Raw genomic sequence first — 25,743 nt, forward strand, 5'->3', positions numbered from 1 at the left:
AGCGCATCCCTTTCCTGGCAGCAAAACACCCTCCAGCACTCCCACTCCTCTGTGGGTGCAGCCCCCAGGCTCTTTCCAGCTCCCCCCAAGGACAGGGGAGGAGCTGAAGCTCCCTGCCCCCCTGCAGCAGGAATGCACCTTCAGGGCTCTCTCAGTTCTTGCTCTGAAGGCCGCGAGCTGTGGGTTCGCCATGTGTGTGCCCCTGTGTGCCAGGCCTCCAGTCCAGGAAGGAGGCTTCCTGACAGTCTTGCCTCTGGCCGCCCTCATCCTGGCAGTGACTCTGTTTCCCAGGATGGGGCTTGGGGAGAGGCACCAGCCCAGGGCTCTGGCCTGAGGTAGAGCAAGGGTCCTCGTCCTTGCGTGGTAGGCGCTGGCCTGCAGGCAGGGGGGTGGGAGCCCAGGGCTGCCCGTAGGCTGGCACACGAGGCAGCACTTGGCCCTGCTGTGCTCTGGGACGCTGGCTGGTGGGGGATGTGGCTCAAGTCTGCCTCTCTCTTGCAGACCAACACCAACTACAGCCAGGAAAAGCACCGCTGCGAGTACCTGCACAGCAAGCTGGCCCACATCAAGAGGCTCATTGCCGAGTACGACCAGCGGCAGCTGCAGGCCTGGCCCTAGCCTGACGCCAGGGTGCCGGAGGTTCTGCGCGGCCTGCTGGGCCAGCTCCCCTTGCTGGGCTGACCCTTCTGGACGGCGGGGGAGTGGGGGGGCTGGGCGTGGGTGGGGGAGGCTACAGAGCGGAAAAAGAGATTTATTTAAGAAAATAAACACAAGGAAGACATGTTCATCTGAGCCAGCAACGCCGGCTTTCAGGGGAGCCCCCGCAGACTGCTGCCCTCAGCTCACCGAGGAAGGTGGGGTGGCCAGTGTCTCATCCCACGCCCCCAGCCCCCCACATCTCCTGGGGAGCCCCCACCCAGGATGGGCTCTTCAGGAGGCCCACCTCCTCTCCAGCCTGCAGCCCAAGGGGTTTCAGTGTCCCCTCCTGGAAAGACTCCAAGGCCAGCCTGTCTGCCTTTTCTAGTTTTATACAAAGACAGCCACTTTTAGCTACTACTTAGGAGACCCTTGTCTATTTTTGTATGAGAGAGAAAGCATCTTTTCTAAACCTGTGCCTCCCCTCCTTGGATACCAGGGTCCAGATGCCGCCCTGTGTCCTGCCTGCAGTATTACAGATGCCATCGCAAAGTTCAGATCTGTTCCTGAGGGCTGGGGGTCGGGGAGGGTGGGGCGCAGGGGCTGCTGCCGGCTGGGCTGGCCTCCCAGGCTGTCCTCCTGGGCTGGTGTCTGGCTGTGTTCCTGCCCTGGGCCCTCCTTCCTGCCCTGGCCTCCCCAGCCCTCACGGCACCCCCAGGCCAGGACAGGGTTTCTGCTGTACCCGGGTGGAGGCCCGCCCAGGGCTATTTCAAGAACTCCAGCTGGCCCGGAGCAGCTGCGGGAGCAGAGCGGCTCTTGGCCCACCGGGCCTGCCCTGCTATTTCAGGCCCTCAGCTGTAGGGGGTCACTGGGGCTTTTCTGGGCTACGAGCTCACACTGCAAGAGCAGTGTCGGATTTTATTATGTTCTCAATTTCCCCCTTTGCTGCTGCTTTTCTTTTCGCGCTGAGACTGTGTGGTCTCCATGCTGTTGACCTCGCTCTGTCCCTCAGTCCGCTTGTGGATCTTGGGGTCATCTTAGCAGAGCCACCGCAGGCTTTGCACTCAGGGAGGAGCTGGGGGTCAGGGGGGTCGGGGGACACCCCCCCCAACTGAGAGCGAGCTCAGAAAATGTGCCCTGTCCTCCCACTCTGGGGGCATGGGCTCCATGGACACCATAATTGCTGCTTAGTAGCTGTGCCTAGTCCAGTGTCCCCCAGAGTGTTGGGGGACCATGCACACGCATGCACCTGTGTGTGCGTGCGTATGCACGTGTGTGTGTATGTGGGGGGGGGGACCCTGCCGGGTTGCAGTGGGGCCTGAGGCGTGTGTTCACATTCAGGGCCACAGTCCATGGAGCCACCAGGACTGGGGAGGCAGAGGGAGTGGCTGCAACCTGGAGCCTGGGGCTGGCAAGCTGGGGGGTGCTGGGGATGCGGCCGCCCACAGGAGTGAGGCAGGGAGAGCATGAGTGATCGGCAGGCAGGTCTGTTCTTCTAAGCCACAGGGAGGTCTCCTGCTGGCTTCCCAAAGAGCGGCGCCGAGTGGAGGCTCCCCTGCAGCGTGCCCGGCCCACTGGTGCCTTCCTGGGTGCCCCTGGGATGCCCAGAGCACCAAGGCAACTGATCCTTCATGTTTCAATAAGTGTTTTGTTTTTCATTTGGGATGGAGTGGGAGGGCTGAGCGGACACCAGGGACCCCCGAGCTCCACATATAGCCGTGTCACGTGTGCAGACTGTACCCAGCCGGACAGGCAGACTCGGGTGAAGGATTATTTAAGGAGGCTGCAGCCAGAGGGCTGATCCAGCCCTCTGCCCTGGGAACCAGTTCAAGGGACTCTAAGTTGAATTTCCTTTTTGTTGTTGGCTTTTTGTTGTTTTTTTGTTATTGTTGTTGTTTTTCTCCTTTTAAGGAATTATGAAGCTAAAAAAAGTATTGTGCTTTGGGGGATGATGGACAAAAGTTCTAGCTGATTAAATATGGTCTAACTTATTGATATTGTGTCCCCCCCCCCTTTTAATATTGTACTGTGGAGAAAAACTATTTTGAGCCATGGAGTTGGTGTTTACAAGAACTTTTCACTTTTGCCAAAATGTTACGATTGAAAGGCATCTGCGTCTTCAGTTTCCTAATATTTTCTTAAAAGATCTAGTGTCCTTTTTGTACACTAAGCAGGTGAATGCTGATTTTTTTCAACCTACAATAAATTTCACTGAACCGAACCCCGCAGCCCCAGGTGCTTGGGTGCATTTGTGTCTGTCCTAACCGGGGCCTCCTGGCCCCCTGTGGGGGTGGGCTGGGGTCGGGAGGAGACGGGGCGCTGGAGCAGCCGTGGTGTTGAGCAGGTATGAGGTGCGGGTTAGGGTGGGAGGCAGGGAGGCGGGCAGGTGGCGACTAGCCGAGACACATGGGCCTTGCTAATGCGAGGCATGAGGTCAAACTGCCTGGTCATAGGTAGGAAAGGATGAAGACAAGCTATGGGGATAGTGGGGAGCCACGGTAGGTATAGGAGTAGGGCTGTGTCCTCAGGTGGTAGGCCAGGTCCAGCAGGGGCCTTCCAAAGTGCCACAGCCCCCAGGAGTAGTAGGGACATATGGGGCCAGGGGAGTGCCCTTCCTTGGGGGTAAATGACCTGTGGGTGGGGAAAAGGGCAGTGATGGCGCTGTTTTATTGTTTCTTCCCACCAGGCTGGCTCGCAGGGGCTTCCCCTGTGCCCATGATGGGGATGGGGATGCCACGGCCCAGTGGGATTCCCCAGGCCCAGAATGCCAGCAGGGATGGCTGTCCTTGTCCCATGCTCCAGGTGAGGAGATGAAGGCAGGGGTCAGGGTCCTGCTTTTGAAGGACAGGGTGGGGGTGGGTGTTTATTTTAGAAGGAAAAACAGACAAAGAATAATAAGCCTGGGATGAAAGGGGTCCAGGGGTCAGGGGCTCTGGGCCTTAGGCTTTTGGACAGCCCCGCTGGCTCCAGCCTTGGCCTGAGTTCTAAGGTGGCCTGGGAATCCAAGGGGCACAGGAGATAAGATCAGGCGGGCCTGTGGGGCAGGGTGTACCCTGCTCCCTGGGCAGCCTGGCTATCCGTCCTTTCAGGGGATAACATCTCTATCCCCACAGTCCAGGGTCCAGGGCCAGTGTCTGCTTCTTTGTACCCTGTCATGCCTTAGCTTTGCTGTGGCCACGTGCTCCCCAGGTCCTTCACCAGACTCCCCTGCAGCCCCTCACGCTGCCCAGAGGCACCATGGCCATTACGCCCTGAGTGCGCCTCAGCTGCAGGAGGTGCCCCCAGCACTCTGATCCCACGGCCCCTTCTATGTGCTAGGCTCTGCATGGGCACTGGTACTTGGTGGACATAGCCCTGCCCCTGCCTTCAGTAGCCTGTGTTACGGTGGGGACAGGGATTCCCCCGTCCCTCCCAAGGGAGCACAGTACCTCTGTGTCACACACCCAGGCAGTCCCTGCAATTGCTGTCCGGTGCCCCACTGACTGTTCTGTTTTCGCCCTTCTCCTGGCACCTCCCACAGGCTGCCCCGTGAATGCTGGGGCTCCCCAAGCCTGGGTCTTGGGGCCTTTCTAGTCTCTGTACATTCCCAGGTCACCTGGCACTTGGAGGCACAAGTGCCTTCCAGACCACTGGCACCAACTGGATTTCAGTTCTTGGAGCTGGTAGCAGAGCCTGCAGGCTAAGGGCTCAGTCCCATGAGACCACCCCCCACTCCAGGCACCTGCCACAAGTCTCTGGCCACTGGCTATCAATCAGGTGTTCCCACGGCTCCCTCCTAGGTTTGCTCGAATGGCTTACAGCACTCAGGAGAACACTTCAGCCGCCAAACAGGAGGTAGATGCTGAAGGCAGGGTGTGGGGAATGGCACCAGGCGCCCATGCCCTTCTCCAGGTGTGCCCTCCCACATTTCCTGTGTTCGCTCAACCTGTGTGGTTTCGGGGTGTTTATGGAGGTTCCATTACATAGGTGTGATGAAATCGCCAGCCTTTGGCTGTTGCACTCCATCTCCGGCCAGAAACTAGGGACAAGACCCAAATACTTATTACACAATATTCCCTGTCCCCAGCCTTGAGGGCCGGCCCTGGTCCCCAGACTGCTGCTCCCCCCATCCCACCTGGCCACCTTTTCACCTGCCCCTGAACCCATTCCCCCCAGGTTTTTGCATGGGCAGTTCTTCATGTATCTTGATAAAAGATGTGTCATGTCTCAAGACCCCTTCCAGCAACCACCTCTCCTAGGCAGCCTGCCTTGCCAGACCAACTTCCAGGTTGCCTCTGGCTTGGGGTGCCCCAGTCTACTTCCGGCTCCCCCACACTGGAGTCCCTTGAGGTTGAAGCTTGGAGCCCCCAACCCCCAAGGCCAGGCCCATGTTTCCTGCGAGTGTTCCCAACTATCCACCTTTTGGGTCAGTTCCAGTGGTGGAAACTTTCCAGCCGGAGGAGGCCGCTTGTTTTGGAAAGTTCCTGGGGGAGCCGCCCCCGCCCTCCCCGCCGGGTTCCCACGCTCCCTTATCACTGGGTGCTAGGGGGGCGCAGTGCTGTGCATGCCTTGCTCTTCCCCAGCTGACCTCCTTGGTCCTGCCCCCTCCTCTCTTCCCCTCCTCTCCTCAGGGAACACTGGCCCCTCCAGGCTGGCTCCGCCAAGCCCTCCTGCTACAGGTAGGGAAACTGAGGCCTCGCAGTGCCCCCTCCAACACACCATGTGAGCCAGGTCGGGAGTGCCTGGTGGGTAGTACGGCTCAGGAAAGGGGAGGCGGAGGCGGCCTGGGCTGGAGGACTAAGCCCCGGCTCAGCCTTTGGCCCTAGCTTCCACAGCAGCATCTCAGACCCAGGTGCCCAGCCCCACCTCCTGCCTGGTGGCTGGGCCTGGCTCCCTCTCTCGCAGCCCTAATGTTCTCTTTTGTAAAATGAGGAAAAGTGGCCGTGCGCCCTAACTGGCTGTGATGCGAAGCGAGTCCACGCGCCCGATGCGGGTGGCCGGGTCTGTAGCCCACGTGGATGTCCCGCCGCACCCGGTGGGGCGGGAACCCAAGGGCAGGGATGGCTTGGGCCTGCGGGTCCTTGAACCCCAGACCTCCGAGTACTAGGCGGGCGCGCCCCTCCTCCCCGCGCGCCCCTCCTCCTTGGCGCGGGTGGGGTGAGGGGCGGGGCGTGGGCGGGGCTGCGGCTCTTTTCTCCGGAGTTCGCGCGCCCCGAGCCCTCGCCGACCGCCACTGTCCGAGTTGACTCCGCACCGGTGAGTGCGGCTCCGGGGCGTGGTGCGGGCTCTCTGGGGACCGCGGTGGGCCCGGTCTGCCGGCTCTTGTGTCTCCGCTGACCTTCTGCCCACCCTGCGCCCCTAGCTCTCCGCGATGGAGGCCACAGCCAATTTCGTGGTCGAGAGCCCCGACGTGGTCTACGGCCCCGATACCATCGAGGCTCAGTACGAGTACCGGACAGCGTGTGTCAGCCGCGAGGGCAGCATCCTCAAGGTAGGCAACGGACCCGGGCTGGAGGGTGGGAGCTGGGGGAACCTGGGAGCCGGGAGGGGACGGGAATTACCCAACGTCGAAGACTCTGCTCGGACAGTGAGGGAGGAAGGGCCTGTGACCGCAGACTCACTGCACTGCCCGCCCCTAGGTATACCCCACGTCCACGCGCTTCACCTTTCGGACCGCTCGGCAGGTGCCCCGGCTTGGGGTCATGCTCGTCGGCTGGGGCGGGAACAACGGCTCCACGCTCACCGCCGCGGTGCTGGCCAACCGACTGCGCCTCTCCTGGCCCACGCGCACTGGCCGCAAGGTGGGGGGTCGGGTGGGGCTCGGCCGGAGTTCCTGCAGGAGGGGGAAGGGCCTTTAGGGCGCGGAGCTCTACGAAGGAGGCGACCCTTCAGGGACAGAGCCTAAAGTGCCCGCGTACTGTCCTGGGTGTGTGTGTGTGGGGGGGGGTGGTCTCCAAAGGGGGAATGGCTTCTGCCTTGACAGAGCACAGAGCTGAGGCGCCCAGAAGAAAGGCGGAGCTTGAGGGTGCTAGGTGGGGCCATGGGGGCTGGTGGTTCACGCCACGCCCCACCTCACCCCGCCCTGCCTGCCGCCCCCCAGGAGGCCAACTACTACGGCTCGCTGACGCAGGCGGGCACCGTTAGCCTGGGCTTGGACGCCGAGGGCCAGGAGGTGTTCGTGCCCTTCAGCTCACTGCTGCCCATGGTGGCACCCGACGACCTCGTGTTCGACGGTGGGCGGGGCCCTAGGCAGGGGGTTGGTGTGGGAGGCGGGGTCTGGAGGGGTCCATGTTCTGAGTTGGGCTGAGCTTGGGCGTGTGTCGTCCCCCGCCCCCCCAGGCTGGGACATATCATCGCTGAACTTGGCTGAAGCAATGCGGCGCGCGCAGGTACTGGATTGGGGGCTGCAGGAGCAACTGTGGCCGCACCTGGAGGCGCTGCGCCCGCGGCCCTCTGTCTACATACCCGAGTTCATCGCAGCTAACCAGAGTGTGCGCGCTGACAACCTCATACTGGGCACGCGCGCACAGCAGGTACAGCCCTGCCCCAAGCCCTGTATCCCTTGCCACTTGTTGCTCTTTCCTTCCAAGCCTGAGTTACCACCCACCACCCCTCCCATTCCACGCCCCTCACCCCTCCCATTCCACGCCCCTCACCCCTTATTGGCCTTTTGTCTCCTCATTCCCATTCTGAGGTTCCAGACCTCACTTTGTACTTGGGGAACTGAGTAGCCCAGACCTCCCCAGGTCGAGGATCCTGTACAATCCCTTTCCCTCCCCACCCAGCTGGAGCAGATCCGTAGGGACATCCGTGACTTCCGGTCCAGCGCTGGGCTAGACAAGGTCATCGTGCTGTGGACAGCGAATACTGAGCGCTTCTGTGAAGTGGTCCCAGGCCTCAATGACACCGCTGAGAACCTGCTGCGGACCATCCAGGTGGGTGCACCCAGGGTTGGAGAGAGGGGTCAGGACCCGTCCCAAAGGATCCCTCCCTGCTGATCCTCCGCCTGTGTCCACAGCTGGGCCTGGAGGTGTCGCCCTCCACTCTCTTCGCTGTGGCCAGCATCTTGGAGGGCTGCGCCTTCCTCAATGGGTCCCCACAGAACACACTGGTGCCCGGGGCACTTGAGCTTGCCCGGCAACGACGTGTCTTCGTGGGTGGTGATGACTTCAAGTCAGGCCAGACCAAGGTCAAGTCCGTGCTTGTGGACTTCCTCATAGGCTCTGGCCTCAAGGTGCGTGGGCCTGGGGGGTGCACAGCTCAGGAGCGGGGATGGGGTGGGCTGCACTCCAAGCACCAGGCTTGTGGCCGCGGGGCTTGTGGCCCTGGGGCCTGCAGCTGCTGTGGGGCCCCTTGTTCCCACAGACCATGTCCATCGTGAGCTACAACCACCTGGGCAACAACGATGGGCAGAACCTGTCGGCGCCGCCACAGTTCCGCTCCAAGGAGGTGTCCAAGAGCAGCGTGGTGGACGACATGGTGCAGAGCAACCCAGTGCTCTACAGGCCCGGCGAGGAGCCTGACCACTGCGTGCGTGGGCCATAGGCCTTTGGGGCCCGGGGGCAGGGGGGAGCCCCTGGTGGAGCAGGGCAGGGCCCCCCGTGACCTCATGCTGCTCCCCAGGTGGTCATCAAGTACGTGCCATACGTTGGTGACAGCAAGCGCGCGCTGGACGAGTACACCTCGGAGCTGATGCTGGGCGGCACTAACACGCTGGTGCTGCACAACACGTGCGAGGTGCGGGGGCCCGCCAGGGCGGGAGTGGGGCTGCCCACCGGCCCCACCTGCCTCCTAACCCACCGGCCCCGCAGGATTCCCTCCTGGCTGCGCCCATCATGCTGGACCTGGTGCTGCTGACCGAGCTGTGCCAGCGTGTGAGCTTCTGCACGGACGCCGACCCAGAGCCACAGGGCTTCCACTCAGTGCTGTCGCTGCTCAGCTTCCTGTTCAAGGCGCCACTGGTGCCGCCGGGCAGCCCGGTGGTGAACGCGCTCTTCCGCCAGCGCAGCTGCATCGAGAATATCCTCAGGTGGGCCCTGGCTTTGAGGTCCCCATCGGAGGCCCGCACATCCGCTGGCTGCCTCGGCACAGGGACTGGAGGGCCTGGAGGCTTTGGGGACCCCGGCCTCGGAGTCCGGCCCCACTCAGTCCTGACCTTTCCTCCAGGGCCTGTGTGGGGCTCCCGCCGCAGAACCACATGCTTCTGGAGCACAAGATGGAGCGCCCCGGGCTCAAGCGAGTGGGGCCTGTGGTAGCCACCTGCCCTGTGCCTTGCAAGAGAGGAGCGGCGCCCACTGCCCCCAATGGCTGTACGGGTGATGCCAATGGGCTCTCACAGGCTGACGCACCCCAGATGCCCACCACTTAAGGCCATGGCCATCCTCCCCCAAAACTCTTGCCCCACTGCCCCCTCAGGACCCAACCCTTCCAAGACCCCTGAAGACAATAAAGCCAGTGCCACTCTCAGCCACAGCATCATCTGTGGGTTCTGGGCGCCTGCGACCTAACCCTAGCCACCCCCCCAACTCCAGCCCCATCTCCCATCTTTCTCCTACCTACCCTTCCCAAACTGATGCCCCAGCTCTTGAAACTTACAGAACCCTGAGGCCTCTGCCTAACCCCTGATGGGAGGACGTGGCCACAAGCCACAGCGAAGAAATCTGGAGACCAGATACCAAAAACCAAAACCAAGTTACATTTATTGATGGGGCCCACCCCTGCCGTCCAGGGGAAAGGAGGTCCCCAAGAATCCCCCGGGGACAAAATAGAAATAGCGGGAAGGGCCTATACAGGAAAGAACGTCTCTGAGGTCCTTGCGTTTTGTTTTTTTTTTTTTTTATAAAATGAGAGTCCTTCGTGTGGGGCCTCCAAGCTGTCCAATCCTTCAACTGGATGGAGTACAGTCGCCCGAGGTGTGACCTCAGACCCTCACCCAGCAGACTGCCCCAGGCCCTGGACCTTGGTCCCAGGCAGGGGCACTGGGCAGAAGCCGAGGCCGGCAGTGGGCAAGGGGCTGCTGCCCCATCACACGCTCATGGTCATCCCGGGCGAGTACTGCGGAGAGATGAGGGGGTGGCGCGCGGAGGCGGGCTCAGCTCTGGCCTACGCTGGGACCCGCCCCCCGGGGAGAATGGGGGACGGGGCGGGGCGGAGGGAGGGGAAGAGAGGAGTGGCGATGCGTGGGGAGACTGCCCTGGGGTGCGGGTCCCAGGATGGGGTGGGGACAGGGAGGAGGGCCGGTGAGATTAGGGCGGGAGTGGGGGAGGGAAAGAGGGGGAGGGGAAGGATGCCGCGGCCGCCCCCCCACCTGGCCCGCCGCGGTCACGGTCTTGCTCTTGCCCCCCGGCCGCCCCGCCGGGGCCTGCCCGCCAGGCCCCTCCGGCCCGACGCCGCCGCGGGGGGGGAGTCGACGCAGTCGCTTACGCTTTCGCTCGGGAACGGGTGCAGGAAGGTCCCGGCGGCCGCCATCTCACCGTCGTCCCGCGGGGTGCCCGGGGCGTTGCTCAGGCCGGCCACGGCGCCGGGGGAGCTCTGGGGGCGGCCGCGGTCAGCGTAGGACTCCCCGCCCCGCGGGCCGGGCCCTGCCCACGGCTCCGCCCAACCCTGACTAGGCCTCCCAGCTCTGACCCAGCCCACATCCCCGCACCCAGGGAGTCCCAGGTCCCGCACCCACGCAGGACGGCGGCCCCTCACCTTCGGCAACCCGTCCATATCGCCCGAGCCTGTGGACCAACAGACCGCGGACCGTGGCTCAGATGTGCCTGCGACAGGCCAGCACCAATGCCCCGCTCCCCCCAGCCCAGGGTCAACTAACCCCTCCCTGAACTTGCTGCGTGGCCCTACCTCCGTCCCTGGGCCCAGCCCGCTGGGACCCCGCTGGGGGTCTCGGATGGAGGGTCGGGACAGGGGTCAGTGATGGCACTCTTGATTTAGTTGCTGGAACTCCCCACACCCCGCACACCTTCCGCCACTTCCCCTCTTGCAGCCCCTGCCAGTGGACTTGGGGCGCAACCGGGATGCCAGCAGAGAAACTGGGGGGGTGGGGCAGGAGCATCCGCCAGGGGGCGCAGAAGGCTCGCAAAATAGCAGGGGTGGGGAGTGAGGTGTGTGTCTCTACTCAACGCCCACTCACCCAGGGATCCGTTCACGTGGTGAGGTTCCATCGCACTCATGGCCGCCATGGGGCCCTCCGGACCAGGGCCGAGCGGGAACTGCGGGGGGTGGGGGGCAGTGTGGGACTAGGGCCATCAAATCCCCGGCGGGGCCACCGCCTGCCACAACACCCACCCTGGAACCCCCACAACTCACATTAGCCCTGCCGGCGCCCGGCCCAATAGGGTTCATGATAGTGTACATGTTCTCGCTGGAGTTGGTGGAGTCTGGGGGAGATACCGGAGCGTAAGGGGAAGGGCTGCGAGGAGTTCTCCGGCCACGCACACCCTCCCTGTACCCCGCCCAGGCTGCAGCACCTCCAGGGCTGGGCATGATGGGTGTTCCAGGGGGCCCACCTCCTCCTGGGGGTCCCTGCGCAAGGAAGGAGACAGAACATGAGAAAGACCCCCCCCATCTGCCAACCACCACCCCTGCCCCCTGGCTCGAGCCACTGCGTCACTCAGTCACTCACCGTGTAGCTGCCGGGGGAGGAGGAGGAATAGGGAATCTGGGGAGAAGGGCAGCCATGAGAAGTTGCCCTGCTGTACCCCCACACCGCTCATCTGCTCATCCACCCACCACCCTCCCGGGGCCGCCAGCCCGCCTCTCACCGAGTTTCCACTGGGGCTGGCCCAGGGGCCTCGCACTCCAGGGCCCCTAGAAGACACAGTGGGTGGATCCCAGGGTGAGGCCAGGTGGTATACAGCCCCCTACTACACATTTCGTGACCTCCCCCACTCTGCCCCACCATCCCCCAAACAGGGCCGCAGAGCAGCCCATGTTGGCTGAGAGTTGGTACCCAGGGATGGATTCCAGTTAGCCTCCGAATCCCATCCTATCACTCACTGGCCTTTGGGCCTCAGTTTACCCCCCCCCCCCCCCAATACAGAGTAAACCACCAGAGCGGTTGTGCAGACTGAGTATGCCCCAGCAGCGTCAGCCCATGAAGCTGGGTGCTGGCCTTACATGTTCATGGTGGGCAGGCCCGGGCCAGCGAGGGAGTTGGGTGGGGGCCGCATGCCACCTCCGTAGTTCTGGGAAGGCAAAAGCATGTTGAATGCAGGCCAAGATGTCGGGGAAAGCCCCGGAAGCGTACCCTCTCTCCTGGCCCAGCCCTTACCTGGGGTCCAATGCTGGCCATGCCTCGTGGAGGTGTCACTCTCTGCATCGGGCCCAGGCTAGGATGCCCTGGTGGGGAGGGAGGCAGGAGGAAGGGGGCTCAGGCCAGGAATACTCCCCAGTGTGGACATGCACTGGAGGGGGGTGGTTCTGCACCAGCAGGCAGCAGGGACAAGGAACTTGGAGCAGAAGGTGGCAGCAGCGGGAGCTTCCCTACTCACCCTGAGCACGCGGGGAGGGTTCCATGGTGCCAGGGAGGAGGGGCTGGGAGCCGGGGAGCCCCACAGGAGGCTGCAGAGGGGGTGTGGCAGCACTGAGCGTGGGTACCCCCACGCTGGCCCAACTCCTGCCCCCCCTCCCCTCATCCCTCTCTCACCTGACTCGGCATCCGCAGGGTGGGCCGGGGGCCCCCTGGGAACCGCGGTGACATGAAGGGCTGGAAGAGGTGGGCCGGGGATCAGCACCTCCCACCGCCCGCTCACCCCCCAAAGCTACCCCATTCCTGCAGCCGCCCGGGCCCCCAGCCTGGACAGCCCCCCTCCTCCAGGACCAGCCAGCAAAGCACAGCCAGCCAGTGCCCGGTGCATGAGTGCGGTGGGGCTGGGGGCTCCATCTGCCGGGATGTGCGTGTGCAAAGGGGCAAGGCGTCACAGGTCCTTACCTGAACATGAGGCCCCATCATGGGGGCGTTGGGGTTGTGGGGGGGTTGCTGGGAGCCGGGGGGGCCCTAGGAGGACAGAACCAGGTGGGTTGGGAGGAGCGAGGTCCACCGAAGCTTCACTGTTTTCTGTGGCCCTACTGAGCATGGCCAGGGAGGGTGAGGGGACACCATGGAGGTGGGAGGGTGGGGCAGCCCTGTGCTCCCCCGAGGGCAAGACGGGGTTTGGAGTGAGGGGCTCTAGGGAACAGTCACAGGCAAGACCCATGGCTCAGAGAGCCATGCTCTGAAGCTCTTAGCAACCAGGCCCACACTGGCCAACCTCACAGAGACGCCTCCCTCTCCTGCTTTGGGGCCCAGCCCAAACAGTCCCACCCCTGCCCTTGCCACCAAAGCCACCACACAAATACCCACCTCTTGGAAAGCCCCCGACCCACCTGCAGCCGACCTGGGCCTCTCCCCTTAAGATCCACCACCCCCCACCCTCACGGCCCATGCCTTCACCCTCCAACATGTGCCCACTTGAATTGGAGAACAAGGGGCACCGGCCCTGGCTGTACCTGGAAGAAGCCGGGGGCCATGGGGCCTGCTGCCATCGCGTCGTTGGGGGCCATGCTCCCCATCACAGGACTGGGGGCCGCTACAGCACTCTGCAGGGGTGAGGAAGACCAGGAGAACTAGCTCTCGTCACTTCCTGCTGGTGCCCCCTCCTACCTGCAAACAGCCCACTCTGCAGAACAAGGAGCCTGGGCCGTGGGATCCTCCACCCTGGTGAGGGTGTGAGGACACCTGGAGGCTTCTCTACATGAAGGAGGAGCCGCTGCCCCAGTCCCCAGCCCAGTGTCAGCTGCCCCCACTCAGGGCTGCTCCTTTGTCCTCAAACCTGCTGTGTGGACACAAGCTTTGCCTCTTGGCAGCACCCAAGACACTGGCAGTGGTCGGGGCCCTGCCTGACGCTGCCCACAGCCCAGGGAGGAGGCCAGAGACTTGGGGATCCCAGCTCCTAAGGAGTCCGTCCCAAGCCTGAGGATTCTGGGGGTCTGAAGATGCCAACGACCCAGGACCTCCGTGGGCATGTGCCCCCCGCATCTGGCACGGCTCGCTCTTCCCATCGGAATTTCACCTCAGACTAGTGGGCGCGTCATCCCTGACTCTAGCCCCAGCCCCACATGCCCCAGGTTCTCCTGGCTGGGAAGACGGACTAGCTGGACTCCCAGCTCTGCCCAAGACACCCAAATAAACAGAAATCAACTGGCAGCTTCAAGGTGAACCTCCCTCCCAAAGGGCTCCTCCCGGGAGCTGCGGGGGCAGAGCACCCCCCTTTCAGTCAGGAGGGTGAGGAAGAGCAGGACTAGGGGGCGGGGTGTCCAGGCTCCAGACCTCTCTTCAGTTGGAGGAGGGGAGAAGACCGGGTGCTAGACAGGGGAGTTCCCATGTCAGCCAAGGGTGGAGATGCTGGTGGCAGGCCAGAGCTGGCAGGGGGACAGGCTGACAGGCCACTTCCTCTGGTAGGTTCCAAGTCCCAGGCTTGTCTGCCTTTGGGAACAGAGGAGGGAGGAGGGAAATGGAGGCCTAGTCTACAGGGTAGAGGGAACACCTTAAAGGACAGGGAAGGAGGACTCTGCAAGGACTGAGTAAAGACAGTACTTCTGTGGGGGCCCCTCCTCTCTTGCCTGCTGGATCATCTGCACCCACTCCACCCCCAACGGGATCTGAGAGGGAGGGGAAGGTCTGCTTGGGACACAGCTCTTCCCGGGACTGACCCAGCCATCACATGGGGATGCTCAGGAATTTGTAAAACTGCAGCCACTTGGGCTCAGAGAAGTGAAGCATTTTGCCCACAGTCACACAGCATTTCCTGCTCCAAAGAAGCAGGGAGAGGGCCCCTTGGCTGGGTCAGAGCAGGACCCCTGGAGACATACTCCTCCCCTTGGGTATTGCAAGCTGCCCCTTCTCAAAGATCAACCTCCAAAGGTCTCCTACCCAGGTCCCAAGCTGGGGGGGGGGGGGCGGGGGACACGCCTTCCCTGGCCTATGGTGACTGAAAACAATCCTAGGGCCCATCACCAACCTTTTGAAAGCCCAAGAGATCCTAGGAGTGGGGGGATAAAGCTCTCACACCCTCCAAACTGCCAGGTCCCCCCTGCCTCCACCCATTTCCCCCCCACAGACACACACAGCCTGAAAGCTGGAGCGCCTACTATATTCTCAAAGGCGCCTGCCTCAGTGGCTGAAGGAGGCACTTCTGAGCCTTCCGTCTGTCAACTCCCCTCAACCTACCCCACAGAGAGGATGGGAGAGCAGTCCCCCCTTTCAAGCCACAGCAGGCGCCAAAGCATTTCCTGGTCAGGAGGGAGGAGGGGGGGCAGCCGCTCTCTGGGCTGCCAAGGAGGTGTGGGGGCAGGGAGAAGATGGGGCATCCCACACTCACTGGGGCTCCCCAACTCTAGACCCAGAAAGGTTAATACAGGGCCCACCCTCACTGGCGGGTGGCCTGCACGAGACCCCCCCCCACGTCAATCATCCACCCGGAGACGCCCTGGCCCATCCCGCGTTGCTATGACGATGGGTTGGGCGCGCTAGCGTTTCCTGGAGACGCCACAGTCGGCTGCCGGGAGGGGTGAACTGAGCCCCCACTCGGAGGGGGCCCCGACCATGCGTGGGAGGCAAGCACGGTGCTCCCCCCACGTTAGAGCAGAGGCCGGGCAGGATGTGCGCCCGCAGCTACAGGGAACCCGTCACCCGGGGCCGGGGCGCTCCCTTCCCCCCCACCACGCCCGCTGTGCCCGCACTATCTCCCCCGACGCACTCCGCTGCCATGGTAACCGTCGCGCTCCCAGAAGCGCGTTCCCGCCGACTGTGCTCTGCCTTCCTGCCCTCCCCAGAGGGACCCTGAGAGGCCGCTGGGGGGGGAGGGCAGAGGAGAGGCCGGGGTAGGGGTGGGGAGGGAAGGGGGCACCAGCAGGCTGGAGGGGGCTAGGGCCCGACTGGGAATGAGCGCCCACGCGGAGTCATGCACGCACACAGCTCAGACACCCCTGGAGCCCCATTCTGGCAGAAGAGGGACCGGGGTGGGGGGCGGGGGCGGGAGGGACGCTTAGGGGCAGTGGAACCCAGTGGGGACCCGGGCTCCCATGCACACTGTACAACAGGTGCGGAGCGGATTCCGGACATGATGGCTACCCCTCGTGGACTGCACCCCGGCTCTAGAAAGGCGGTCACTTGCGGGGTGGGGGGAGGAAGCGCTTTTTGTGGGGAGGCGGTGCACGACCTTGACCAATTGCAGAGCGATTGGTCGGCGGGACGGGCCACGCCCTGGGAGGCCCTAGAAGGCACAGCAGGGCACAGCAGGGCGGACTGCTCAGGCAGTGAAGCCGGCAGCTGTAGGAGAGTGGGTGCACAAGGGGGGGCGCGGGGGGAGAAGGGAGAACTCGCTTAGAGCTGCACCGCCCCTAGACGCCAGCTGAGCTGCTGCTTCCCCCTTGAGTGGGCCCGGAGGCCCCAAGCCCTTCCTGCCCAGCCGCAGACTTCTCTGGGAAGCCAGGTGGCCAAGCCCCACAGCCAGGACCAAGAGGATAAAGGCAGGGGCAGCCATCTGCTCCCCATGACGACGAGATGCCACAGCCCTTTCATGTTTTTCCCCTCCTCTCCAGATAGGCCTTGGACCCGCACTCAACCTGGACAGAAACTGAGGCCAAAAAGGTGGGGTCAACAGCCCCAATCACCAAGCAAAGTCAGGAAGTGTGCCTGTGCTGGGCCTCTACTGCTGGAGGGTGCCCCTGCCCCTTAGCCAAGCCCATAGCCCCAGGAGCTCAAAAAGGCTGGGGTGGGAGGGGCTATGCCAAGGTGGGCCCACCCCCCAACACACACACACACACACACCACCACCACCACCACCCCACCCCAGGGCAGATGGGGAGGCAGAGCTCCCCACTCCCGGCTCCCAAGGGATTCAGATGAGGAGGAGGTGAGGTAGGGCTGGGGTCAGGAAGGTGGGGGGTGCTGTGGGGACCCTCAGGAGCTGGGTGCAATGGAAGGAGCCTCCCCCACCCCATGAGTGACTCTAGACTGAGGGCATAGGGAAGCCCCAGAAGTGGCCAACATCCCAGATTAAACCCCAACACCAGACCCACCTGCCCACCCCAGCCAGCCTCAGGCCGTGCAGGCCCCCAAGGCCCCAGGCCCTGAAACTGGCCCATGCCCAAGAGCCCTGATCCAGGTCCATGGGGCAGGGACTCACGTAGTCCTGGAAGGCCTTGGCCTCATTCGAGTGCTCACACGCCTCTCTGCGGTCAGGTGCTGCACAGTACAAGTCCCAGAACACGCTGTGGGCGGCAGGGGATGGGGGGGAAGATGGTTTCCCTAGGCGTCCCCACCCAGTCCCCCTCCATACCCCCCACCAGCCCCACACGCACCACCACCAGGAATGCAGGAAGCCTGGGGGCTCCCCCAGCGTAATGTTCTTCTCCCATCGGATCTGCAGGGGAAAAGCAAGATGGTGAGGGGGACCTGCTGCCCAGGCCCGCCTGACCTCTTCCAATGTGAGGCAGCCCCAGCCCAGCCTGGTACCTGGGGAATGGGGAACCAGCCACCCCAAGCAAGGGTGCGGGGCAGGGGACAACCGGGTCAGGGGCAGAGAAGTGGGCACAGATCCTCAGATGGCCAGACAGATGCCCTGATCCCAGCCCACGGACCCTGACCCCCCCACTCCTCAGTCCCCAGAGCCAGCAGAGGAGCAACCCAACCCCACCACTGGAGCCCCAGTGGAAGCAGGTGGAGAGGACGCCAGGGTATGGGTAGTAAGGAAGGATCCTGCCTGGGGGGCTCTGCCTGGCACGGCTGGCTTACCTCGGAAAGAAAGGTCTGGGCTGACTTCTGGGCACCGACGTGCAGCAGGTACTCGTACACATAGAGCGCCAACCTGCAGGCAGGATGCCGACCAGTTTAGGCTCTCCGGAGGCCTGCAGCTGTTGCCACAAGCCCCTCCCCAAGGGTCCCCGGGAGAGGCCTCGGTGAGCCCTTTCGTGACACCATCCTCAGCCTCACTCACTGCCCCTTAATGGTTCCCCAACTGCCCTCCCGCCATCTCTCAACTGCCCCCCCCCCATCTCTCCCACCCTGACGTGACGCCTTCATCAGGTGCTCAGTCCCGCCAGCTCCTACATATTCATCCACACCCAGCCAGCAGGCCCTTCATCTAGGCAGCACTCCTGCAGTCCCCGACCCCTGACTTGCAAGCCACCCCTCATGTTCAGTTCCACATCCCCTCATGGGCCAAGTCCTGGCCCTGTCCTCCCAGTGTTGAGACCCCAGAACAGCCTTCATCCCCCAGGACGACCTGGCCAGGAGAAAGGGCTCCTGAATGTCACACCAGATTAGACCCTGGGTGGGGTCTCCCAGCGGGTACCTGAGGCCATGTGGCCAGGGCCCAACACCTAATTTCCTTCTGGCTTTCTCTGCTAGGGAAAGAAAGGTGTCCTCTAACCTGAGGTCTTCCTCCTCCAGATGCCCCCATAACCCCATTTTCTTTTTCAGGTCAAGAGCCCATCTACCATTGGGGCCATGACCCAGCTCCACCAGCCCCGCAGGAGTAGTATGGACAAGTGAGGGCAGGTGAGGGGCCACGGGGCCGGTGGTGCCACTTGGCTGCTATGGCACTGCCTTGTGGAAACACAGTGCCCAGTACTCCTGGATGGACCAGCCTGGCTGCTACATGCCCCTAGAACACAGCCACCTTCTGACCAGCAGGGTCCTCCACAGGCCACACAGGAATGCTGGGCCATCTACACCATCTTCCGAGCCTCCACATCCTTGGCCCCGACACCTCTCCCTCATCAGTCCTCCCCACCAGCAAGCAGAAAAACTTCCTGCCGGGGCGCCTGGTTGGCTCAGTGGTTTGGTCTGCTGCCTTCGGCTTGGGTCATGATCTCAGGGTCCTGGGATCGAGCCCCGCATCGGGCTCCCTGCTCCGCAGGAAGCCTGCTTCCCTCTCTCTCTCTCTGCCTACTGGTGATCTCTGTCTGTCAAATAAATAAATAAAATCTTAAAAAACAAACAAACAAACAAACAAACAAACTTCCTGCCTCTTGGGGTCACCCACTTCCCAACCATCCACAGTTACTGGCCCTTCCCAGTGCTCCCAGGAACCTACTGTCCATCCAGGCCCCACATAGGCTGAGAGGGTAGGGTCTAGATCCAAGACCGGGGGGCTTCCCAAGGGTTGCCCTGAGCTAGAAGCCCTTCCAGGACGCCTCTCCACTCAGTTGGCCACCCTTCCCTGGCTGAGGGCCCCATCCTAAAATAACCCTGCTTTGACTCATGTTCCTGTTCTCTCCCACCTTCCCAGCCAGGCTTCTTGGTCCTCACATCCCCGCTCCCCATCAGATCACCCCCTACTTCCTTAGCTCCCCTCAGACCTTGAGGAGGCAGCTCTTGCCATTCTGTCCCGGCCCCTGCTCCCCACCACTGCTTCTGCTCTTACCCTGGATCCTCTTCCTTCCTCCACCCGTTTTCATGCATTCAACACTCGCCCAGCACATTTGTGCAGTATACGTTACAGACACATGAACCCCTGGAGGCTACCTGAGGAGTTCTATGGTAGGCAGGAAGGTAGTGCGTGCTAGGGGAGGACAAGAAGCAGATGTTTGAGGGACTGGGGTGGGTGGACCCAGGGCAAGGTGTGCCCCCCACTCCCATTGCACCAGATGAGTTGTGACAGCCACCGACGGGACAGGGCACCGTGGGGCATAGCTCATGGTGGTCCTGTTGCTCCAAGTGTGGGTTTTCCTCAAGACCAGCTATTGACTCGGCCACATGATCACACTGCTCTCTCAGCCTCCCTGGCCCCACAGCCTCCAGGTTTAGCTGCCCAACTCACTGCTAGGATTCTCTTCCTTTTCAGAGGCTTCCTGAGCCTTCAAGTGGTCTGCATCTGCTGGCCCAGCGTCCATCAGTGAAGGAACAACGGGCTGAAGCAGAGCCAACCAGCCCAGGCCTGCCCGTCCCCTCCCCCACCCTCCACGCAAGGAGAGAGGCGGACGAGAGATCCAGCCAGCCCCTCACCCATTCTGGGGGTCACTGCAGGAAGCAGGAAAGTTTGGGGGTGAGATGCCCAGAGATAAGGGAGTCAGATGGGATGGGGGAATCAAGCTAGGCAGGTGTAGGGAGAGGGACAGGGAGACTGCAGTCTTGCCCTTTGGGCATTCTGGCTCAGAAAGCTTCCTGAAAAAGTGACCCTTGGCTCCTACCACATCCACTAAGGACTCAACACCGTCAGCCATCAGGTCCTCCCACATCTCCCTTTTGCCCTCAACTGTTCAGAGGTGGCACGTGACCCAGGATGCAGGACCCCACTCCTGCCTGCTCCCCCTCCCCCTCCACTAGCCCTGCCCCAGCTCAACCCTGGGCCCTAGCTTCTTGCTGGGTAGTAGCATCCTCGCCTGCTTTGATGACATCTTTGTGCAGATGCCCAAACTCGCGGTTCACATGACATCTTCAACATGCTTCAACAGTGGACTATCTTCAACATGCTCCCCACCAGCTTCTTCCTTTCCCACCTCCCCTGTCCCATCTGACTTGGGTAGTCTGGCCTTGACTCATAAAAAGATATACACAGGTGCATGACTATCCACCCAGCCATCCCCCTGAGATCACTGCACTTACTGAATGTAGGGGAAAAACTTAAGGAAAACACTCTCTCTTCTGCTTTGGAACCCTCCTCTTGCCTTCTCTACCACACTGGGTCCAGGCCACTACCACCTCTTGCTTGGATTTCAAGAGGGCTCCCCCAGGGGCTACTCTCTCCCCAGCCTCTAGAGTCTCCACATACACATGTACCCTACAGCACTCCTTCAGTCCTTCCAATGCCCCAGCACACGTACAGTGGCCCCCCCTCCACCCCAGGGCCTTTGCACAGGGAGTTCCCCCACCTGGGGCACTTCCACCTAAAAACCTATGTGGCTCAAATGTCACCTGGCACAGTCTTCCCTGTCACACCTCACCTCCACTTGCCCCATCCACCCTCCAACCTCCTTATTTATCCCCTTCTGACACAGGTCTCTCTGCTCACTGCCCGCAGCTCCTTCTGAAACAGCTTTGGGAGGGCAGGGACTTGGTCTCTTTAGCTCACGACTGAACGTACAACTGCACCCGGGGCTTCCTGCGCCCCTAGCTACCCCAGATGAATGAACAAACCAACATGGGGACTCCCTCCTGCGAGAACAGGATTGACACAGGCAGTCAACTGGTAAGCACCAGTAAAAATCAAAATCAGCTGAGTATTTTGATGTTAAGGATTTGGAGTTTTATCCCCAAAGCAAAGAGAATCCAGAAAATATTTTAAGTTTTGTTGGTTTCTCTTAAGTGTTCGTACTCTCATTTTTACCAGGATAGAGTCTCAGGGAAGGACTGTGAGCTGTTTTGTTTTGAGGAAAAACTTTTGAAGCCTGGACATTAGACCATGCTGTTTGAGACACACAGGAGCCTCCCACCTGAGGTGTCCTGCCCAGCCCTGATCTCAGTTACGGGGAAGGGCCTGGGCTCTGAATCCAAATCCTGGCATTCCCACCCCTAACCAGGTTGGCAAATGACCTGTGGAACAAAGAGCACACTTATGGGAGGGGCTTCTGCTGTAAGAGGACAAGTGGATGGATACCAGGGAGTGTCCCCAGACCCCAAGTGTTCACAGGAAGAAATGCACGAAGGGTTGCTCAGGTGACAGAAGGGGACATTAGAGCCTTGGAGACTACAATGTGGCCCCACCACTGTAATGAGCAAGAACTAAGGCAGGGGCACCTGGATGGCTCAGTGGGTTGACCCTCTGCCTTCTGCTCAGGTCATGATCTCAGGGTCCTGGGATCCAGCCCTCCACAGGGCTCTAGGCTCAGCAGGGGGCCTGCTTTCCCCTTCCCCTCTGCCTGCCTCTCTGCCTGCTTGTGATCTCTCTGTCAAATAAATACATAAAATCTTTAAAAAAAATAAAGAACTATGGCAGGTAACAGAAGTTCTGAGCACTAGTACAGTGTCCTCCTCCTGCTTAAAGCCCCTGGACTTGCTCCTGGGGGCTGGGAGAGGCCCTCTACTCAGGGCCTTGTATCCCTTCCCAACAGAGGGACACTCCAGCCCACACATTTCTTTCCCCAAGCCCCTTCACCCTGCTACCCTCAAGGCCAGGCCTTTGGGTGTCTCCTCACCATCTGCCTGGCAGCCCCCATGCTTGTCCCTTCTCCCAGCCAGTGGCCTGGGTGATGTCCCCCACTCACAAATTCGCCCTCTGTCTTCCTCCTCCTGTTCCTTCCTTCTTCTCAAGCCCTTCCTTGGAAGCTTCCCTGTGTCCCCTGACTCTGCTCAGCCTCCAGGACTCAGTTCAGGGATCCTTTTCTCAAGAACCTTTCGCTCATTTGCCCTCCAAACAAGGATGCCCACAGCCACACCTGGAAGCCGGGCAAGAGACAGAGCAAACCACAAGGTGATTCCCTCACCTGCTGGGCTACGGAACGAACTACCTGTGGTCAGGTGCCCCTTCTCAAAACCAATCCCGGCAAAAAACACAACACACCAACCACGGTTGTCATTTACAGAACTATTTAAACCTACCTGGCAGGACTTCACATCGGCAGAACCTCTGGGGCCACAGAGGAAAGGATATAAAGGGGACTAAGGGGACTTCCACTAACCCTGTGACCTTCGTCCTCTTATTTAAAAAGCCTCGAAACCAAGGACCAAATGCAAGTGCTAGTTAGTCCTGGGTGGTAGGTGCCCTCCAGGCTGCCCTGTAGGCTTGGAGTGTTTATTATTGGACTCACCATCCACGCACCCAGCAGGTACTCAGTCCATTTTGGGGACAGGCTGTCCCAGACCTAGTGCTGAGATGAGGAGCAAGAAGTGGGCCCAAGACAGGGTCCCGGGAAGGAAGAAGGGCAGGAGGAGGCAGGACTGCCAGCCGGGAGAAAAACAGCACCACAGAGGGGCATCTGGGTGGCTCAGTCGTTAAGCGTCTGTCTAAGCGTCTGCCTTTGGCTCAGATCATGATCCCAGTGTCCTGGGATGGAGCCCCACATCAGGTTCCCTGCTCCTCAGGAAGCCTGCTTCTCTCTCTCCCCCTTCCGTGCTTGTATTTCCTCTCTCACTGTCTCTCTCTCTGCCAAATAAATAAATGAAATCTTAAAAAAAAAAACCAAAAACCAAAAAAAAAAATAAAAAAATAAAAACCAGCACCACAGAGCTGAGGACCTGAGCAGTGTAGCCTCCCCACACCCCCATTTCACAGAGGAAGAAACCGAGGCCCGGAGACAGGAAGTGGCTCCGCTGGTGGCTGCCTGTATGGGGTGCCCTCCCTGCAGCCTCTCACCCCTGTCCTTGTGAGAATCCTACAAGGCCGGCTGTCCATATTTCAGAAAAGGATGCTCAGAGCAACCAGCCATCCTCTCCAGGGTGCCCTCCCCCCTCCTGCCTTCTGAGATCTCTCCCGCGCCCCAGACCCAGAGACCTCCCTCAGCAGATCGCTTCCTCTCCAGGGCTCGGGCACCCCCACGGATGAAATACGGGATGTGACCATCTGGTGTTTTCTAAACTTTCTTTAGCAGCAGAACCCTATCTCCAAACCAAGGCTCCGATGGGACCCTCTCGAAGCAATGGACAAGCACAGGACGGGTCTGGCCACCCAGGGGGGCTGGAAAACAGGCACGACGGGGCCTTTAGCCCCTGCAGGAGGTGTTTTTGCAGCAGATCGTAGAGTCCTCCCACTGTGAGCCGTGTGGCCTCCCCAGGGGACCCACCCAGCCGCCAGCGCGGGGGCCGCCAGCCCCGGGCTGGGGCCGCCAGCCCTCACGCCCTCTCCTCGCGCAAGCTCTTCGCGACGTGCAGGGGTCCCCAACTGGTCAGAGCCCAACCCCACCCCACCCCATCCACGGCCCCAGCAACTTCGCTGGAGACCGGGAGATGCCGCTCCCGGGCGCGACCTCGCGCGCACGCGCGTCCGCAAACTAGCGCACCCGAGACTCGACGGTCGGGAGGTCGCGCGCCCCCTCAAATCCTGCGCCCTCGAGTCTCGCGCGCCCCCGCAATGTCGCGACCCCTCCAGCAGGTCGGGTCTCCGCAGCCCTCGGGATTCACGCGCCCCCTCAGATCTCGCGAACCTCGGGGCTTCCCGCGCCCCTTCAACTCACGACCTCTCTGCTCTCGCGCACCCCGCCCCCTCCAAACCTCACAACTCCTGGCGCCCTTCGCGCCCCCCAGAGTCTCAGCGCCCCCTCAAATCTCGCGAACTCTCAAGCACCTCACATGCCTTCGATCCAGCACGCTCCCACATATCTCGCGACCCCTCGAGCCCCTCGGGCCTCACGCGCCCCTCAAATCTCGCGCCCCTCGGGTCTCGCGCGCCCCCGCAAATCTCGCGACCCCTCGAGCTCGCTCGGGCCCCGCACGCCCTGCCCCCGCGCCCACGTGCCCCGCGCGGTGCCCGCCGGCATTGGGGCCCACGGAAGCTGCGCGGCCGCCGAGCCCCGCCCCCGGCTCCCGCGGCCCCTGCCCACCGACTCACTTCTCGCGGGCCTGGCTGTCGGAGGGCACGGCCGAGCCCTTGCCCCCCTTGGCGTACATGCTGCTCGGAGCCGCCGCCGCCGCCGCCGCCGCCGCTGCCGCCGCCGGGGCCCACACCTGTCAGGCGGCACCGCGGGCCGCGCTAGCGGTCGCCATAGCTACCCCGCGCCCCGGGCCTCACCGCCCCGAGCCCCGCGCGGGCACCGCGGGCATCGTCCGCGCGGGGGAGCTCCAGACTGCCAAGGCGGCGGCGGCGGCGGCGGCAGCGGCGGCAGCTCCAGCTTCAGCTCCAGCCACGGGTTTTATTTTCTTCCTCTCTTCCCTCAGCGCGGGCTGTTCCGGGAAGCGCGCGCCCCCTCCTCCCGCCGCGCGCGCCCCCGCCTGCCGCCTCCCTGCCGCCCGCGGGCGCCGCTCTTAAAGGGGCGATGGCGGGCGCGCGGATGGGTCCCTCTGTGGGGACCGTGGGCCGGGCGCGCACGCGCAGTGCCCGCCGCGGGAGGGGGGGCGGGTACACACACGCAGGCACGGGTGGGGACGGCCACCTGGGGACACGCAGCAGGATACAGTCGATCACGGCTACACGCACACTCCCTCAGATAGGACCAGCCCCCCAAATTGTACGCCCAGGAACACAGCCACACACAGTTGCAGCTACACTCTCGGACACCGAACTACACACATAGATCCACACAGCTCCTGGAACAACCGGTGAGAGTTCCATAAAGCAATAGGCAGTCACGGGGGTACCACCCCGCAGAACTACCCCCACGCAGCTTGAGAGGGAACGCCACACACACAGCTCACCCAGGGAAACGTTGTCATATACACAGAGGTATACACAGTGGCTATCAGAACAGCAAAACACACAGATCACCACTCACACAGACACACAACCAGAGAGACACACTGAAACTCAGCTATGCTGCAGCTTCAGACAAGTTGTGGAAAGAGTCCATTCAGCTACTTACGATCACCCTGGGCCACACGGTCACCCTGGGGAACACAGTCACAGCCTACGCGGGGCTCCACGCACAGACCTGGGGTCTCCCAGTGCCACAGATGAGTCAGTGTCACACAGTCACATGGCTTGTGGACACTCACACACATGCAACACAAAGACAACCACACGGGGGATACCTGGGTCACATCCTGGGAGCCGCCCTGCCCGGCCCCACAGTCACACCCTCTGTCAATAGTAGCCCCTGGGTGATTGTCAACTAGGTCATTTCTTGCTGCCGTTTCTCAACTTTTGTGTTGGCTCCTGTAAATGGGGCCCATCCCACCTTTAATTGCCCCTCTGCAGGAGTCAGGAATCCATTCCCCCTCTCTGGGGCCCTTCTCCCTCCAGAGGGTGTGAGATTGGGGAGGGGGGGGAAGGGGGGGGGAGACAGACGCAGAGATAAGGGCCCCAGGGCAAGGGTGCTTGGAAGGGGTGGCTACCTCTGCCCCAGACCTGCCTGGAACGAGGATGGGGGAGGCAGACCAGTTGTGATTCCAAGTCTGGATGTTTCTGTGAATACTTGACATGGGTGTTCGTTTTTCCTGTGACAGACTGCGAGTGTGTGTTTGTGTCCGTGTGTGAGCACGTGGTTCCTGTGTGAGTGCAGTGTGCCTCCTTATGCCTGAGGGTTGGCAGGTACCCAGTGAAAGGTTGCCGTCTG

General features: G+C 61.9%; 3 protein-coding genes across 12 annotated transcripts in view; 2 read left to right on the forward strand and 1 right to left on the reverse strand.

The window, feature by feature from the left end:
- The window catches only part of ELL (elongation factor for RNA polymerase II), a 73,879-nt gene extending 71,022 nt beyond the window's left edge, over positions 1-2,857 (forward strand). Inside the window, exon 12 of the mRNA XM_082707292.1 lies at positions 502-2,857. Coding sequence (XP_082563418.1) covers positions 502-618 — 117 coding nt within the window. The 3' untranslated portion in view covers positions 619-2,857. The remainder of the gene's footprint in view (positions 1-501) is intronic.
- ISYNA1 (inositol-3-phosphate synthase 1) lies at positions 1,061-9,445 on the forward strand. 4 transcript variants are annotated; one of them, XM_082707280.1, is made up of 13 exons: positions 1,061-2,871; positions 3,323-3,438; positions 5,247-5,294; positions 5,978-6,106; positions 6,255-6,416; positions 6,716-6,848; positions 6,955-7,148; positions 7,401-7,550; positions 7,634-7,849; positions 7,981-8,145; positions 8,239-8,352; positions 8,427-8,644; positions 8,782-9,445. In XM_082707280.1, exons 1-13 carry the CDS (start codon positions 2,688-2,690, stop codon positions 8,981-8,983), a joined length of 2,031 nt encoding a protein of 676 aa, XP_082563406.1. In that variant the 5' UTR covers positions 1,061-2,687; the 3' UTR covers positions 8,984-9,445. The 4 variants fall into 4 exon arrangements, with proteins under 4 accessions (XP_082563406.1, XP_082563405.1, XP_082563407.1 ...); XM_082707279.1 differs by lacking the exon at positions 1,061-2,871 and having other exon boundaries at positions 3,284-3,438; XM_082707281.1 differs by lacking the exons at positions 1,061-2,871; positions 3,323-3,438 and adding an exon at positions 4,157-4,470.
- Positions 9,288-24,451, reverse strand: SSBP4 (single stranded DNA binding protein 4). Of its 7 annotated transcripts, none has more exons than XM_082707305.1 (18): positions 24,084-24,451; positions 17,393-17,465; positions 16,960-17,021; positions 16,785-16,869; positions 13,105-13,194; positions 12,548-12,613; positions 12,263-12,322; positions 12,108-12,177; positions 11,888-11,955; positions 11,734-11,801; positions 11,379-11,424; positions 11,240-11,275; positions 11,085-11,139; positions 10,924-10,994; positions 10,748-10,826; positions 10,309-10,337; positions 10,039-10,146; positions 9,288-9,669 (listed from the first exon to the last, which is right to left on the reverse strand). In XM_082707305.1, exons 1-18 carry the CDS (start codon positions 24,140-24,142, stop codon positions 9,640-9,642), a joined length of 1,155 nt encoding a protein of 384 aa, XP_082563431.1. In that variant the 5' UTR covers positions 24,143-24,451; the 3' UTR covers positions 9,288-9,639. The 7 variants fall into 7 exon arrangements, with proteins under 7 accessions (XP_082563431.1, XP_082563429.1, XP_082563435.1 ...); XM_082707303.1 differs by having other exon boundaries at positions 9,923-10,146; positions 24,084-24,396; XM_082707309.1 differs by lacking the exon at positions 24,084-24,451 and adding an exon at positions 23,536-23,667.
- Between the last annotated feature and the right edge of the window lie 1,292 nt (positions 24,452-25,743).

This window comes from Mustela nivalis (assembly GCF_964662115.1).
Source record: "Mustela nivalis genome assembly, chromosome: 1".
Classification (NCBI taxonomy): Eukaryota; Metazoa; Chordata; class Mammalia; order Carnivora; family Mustelidae; genus Mustela; species Mustela nivalis.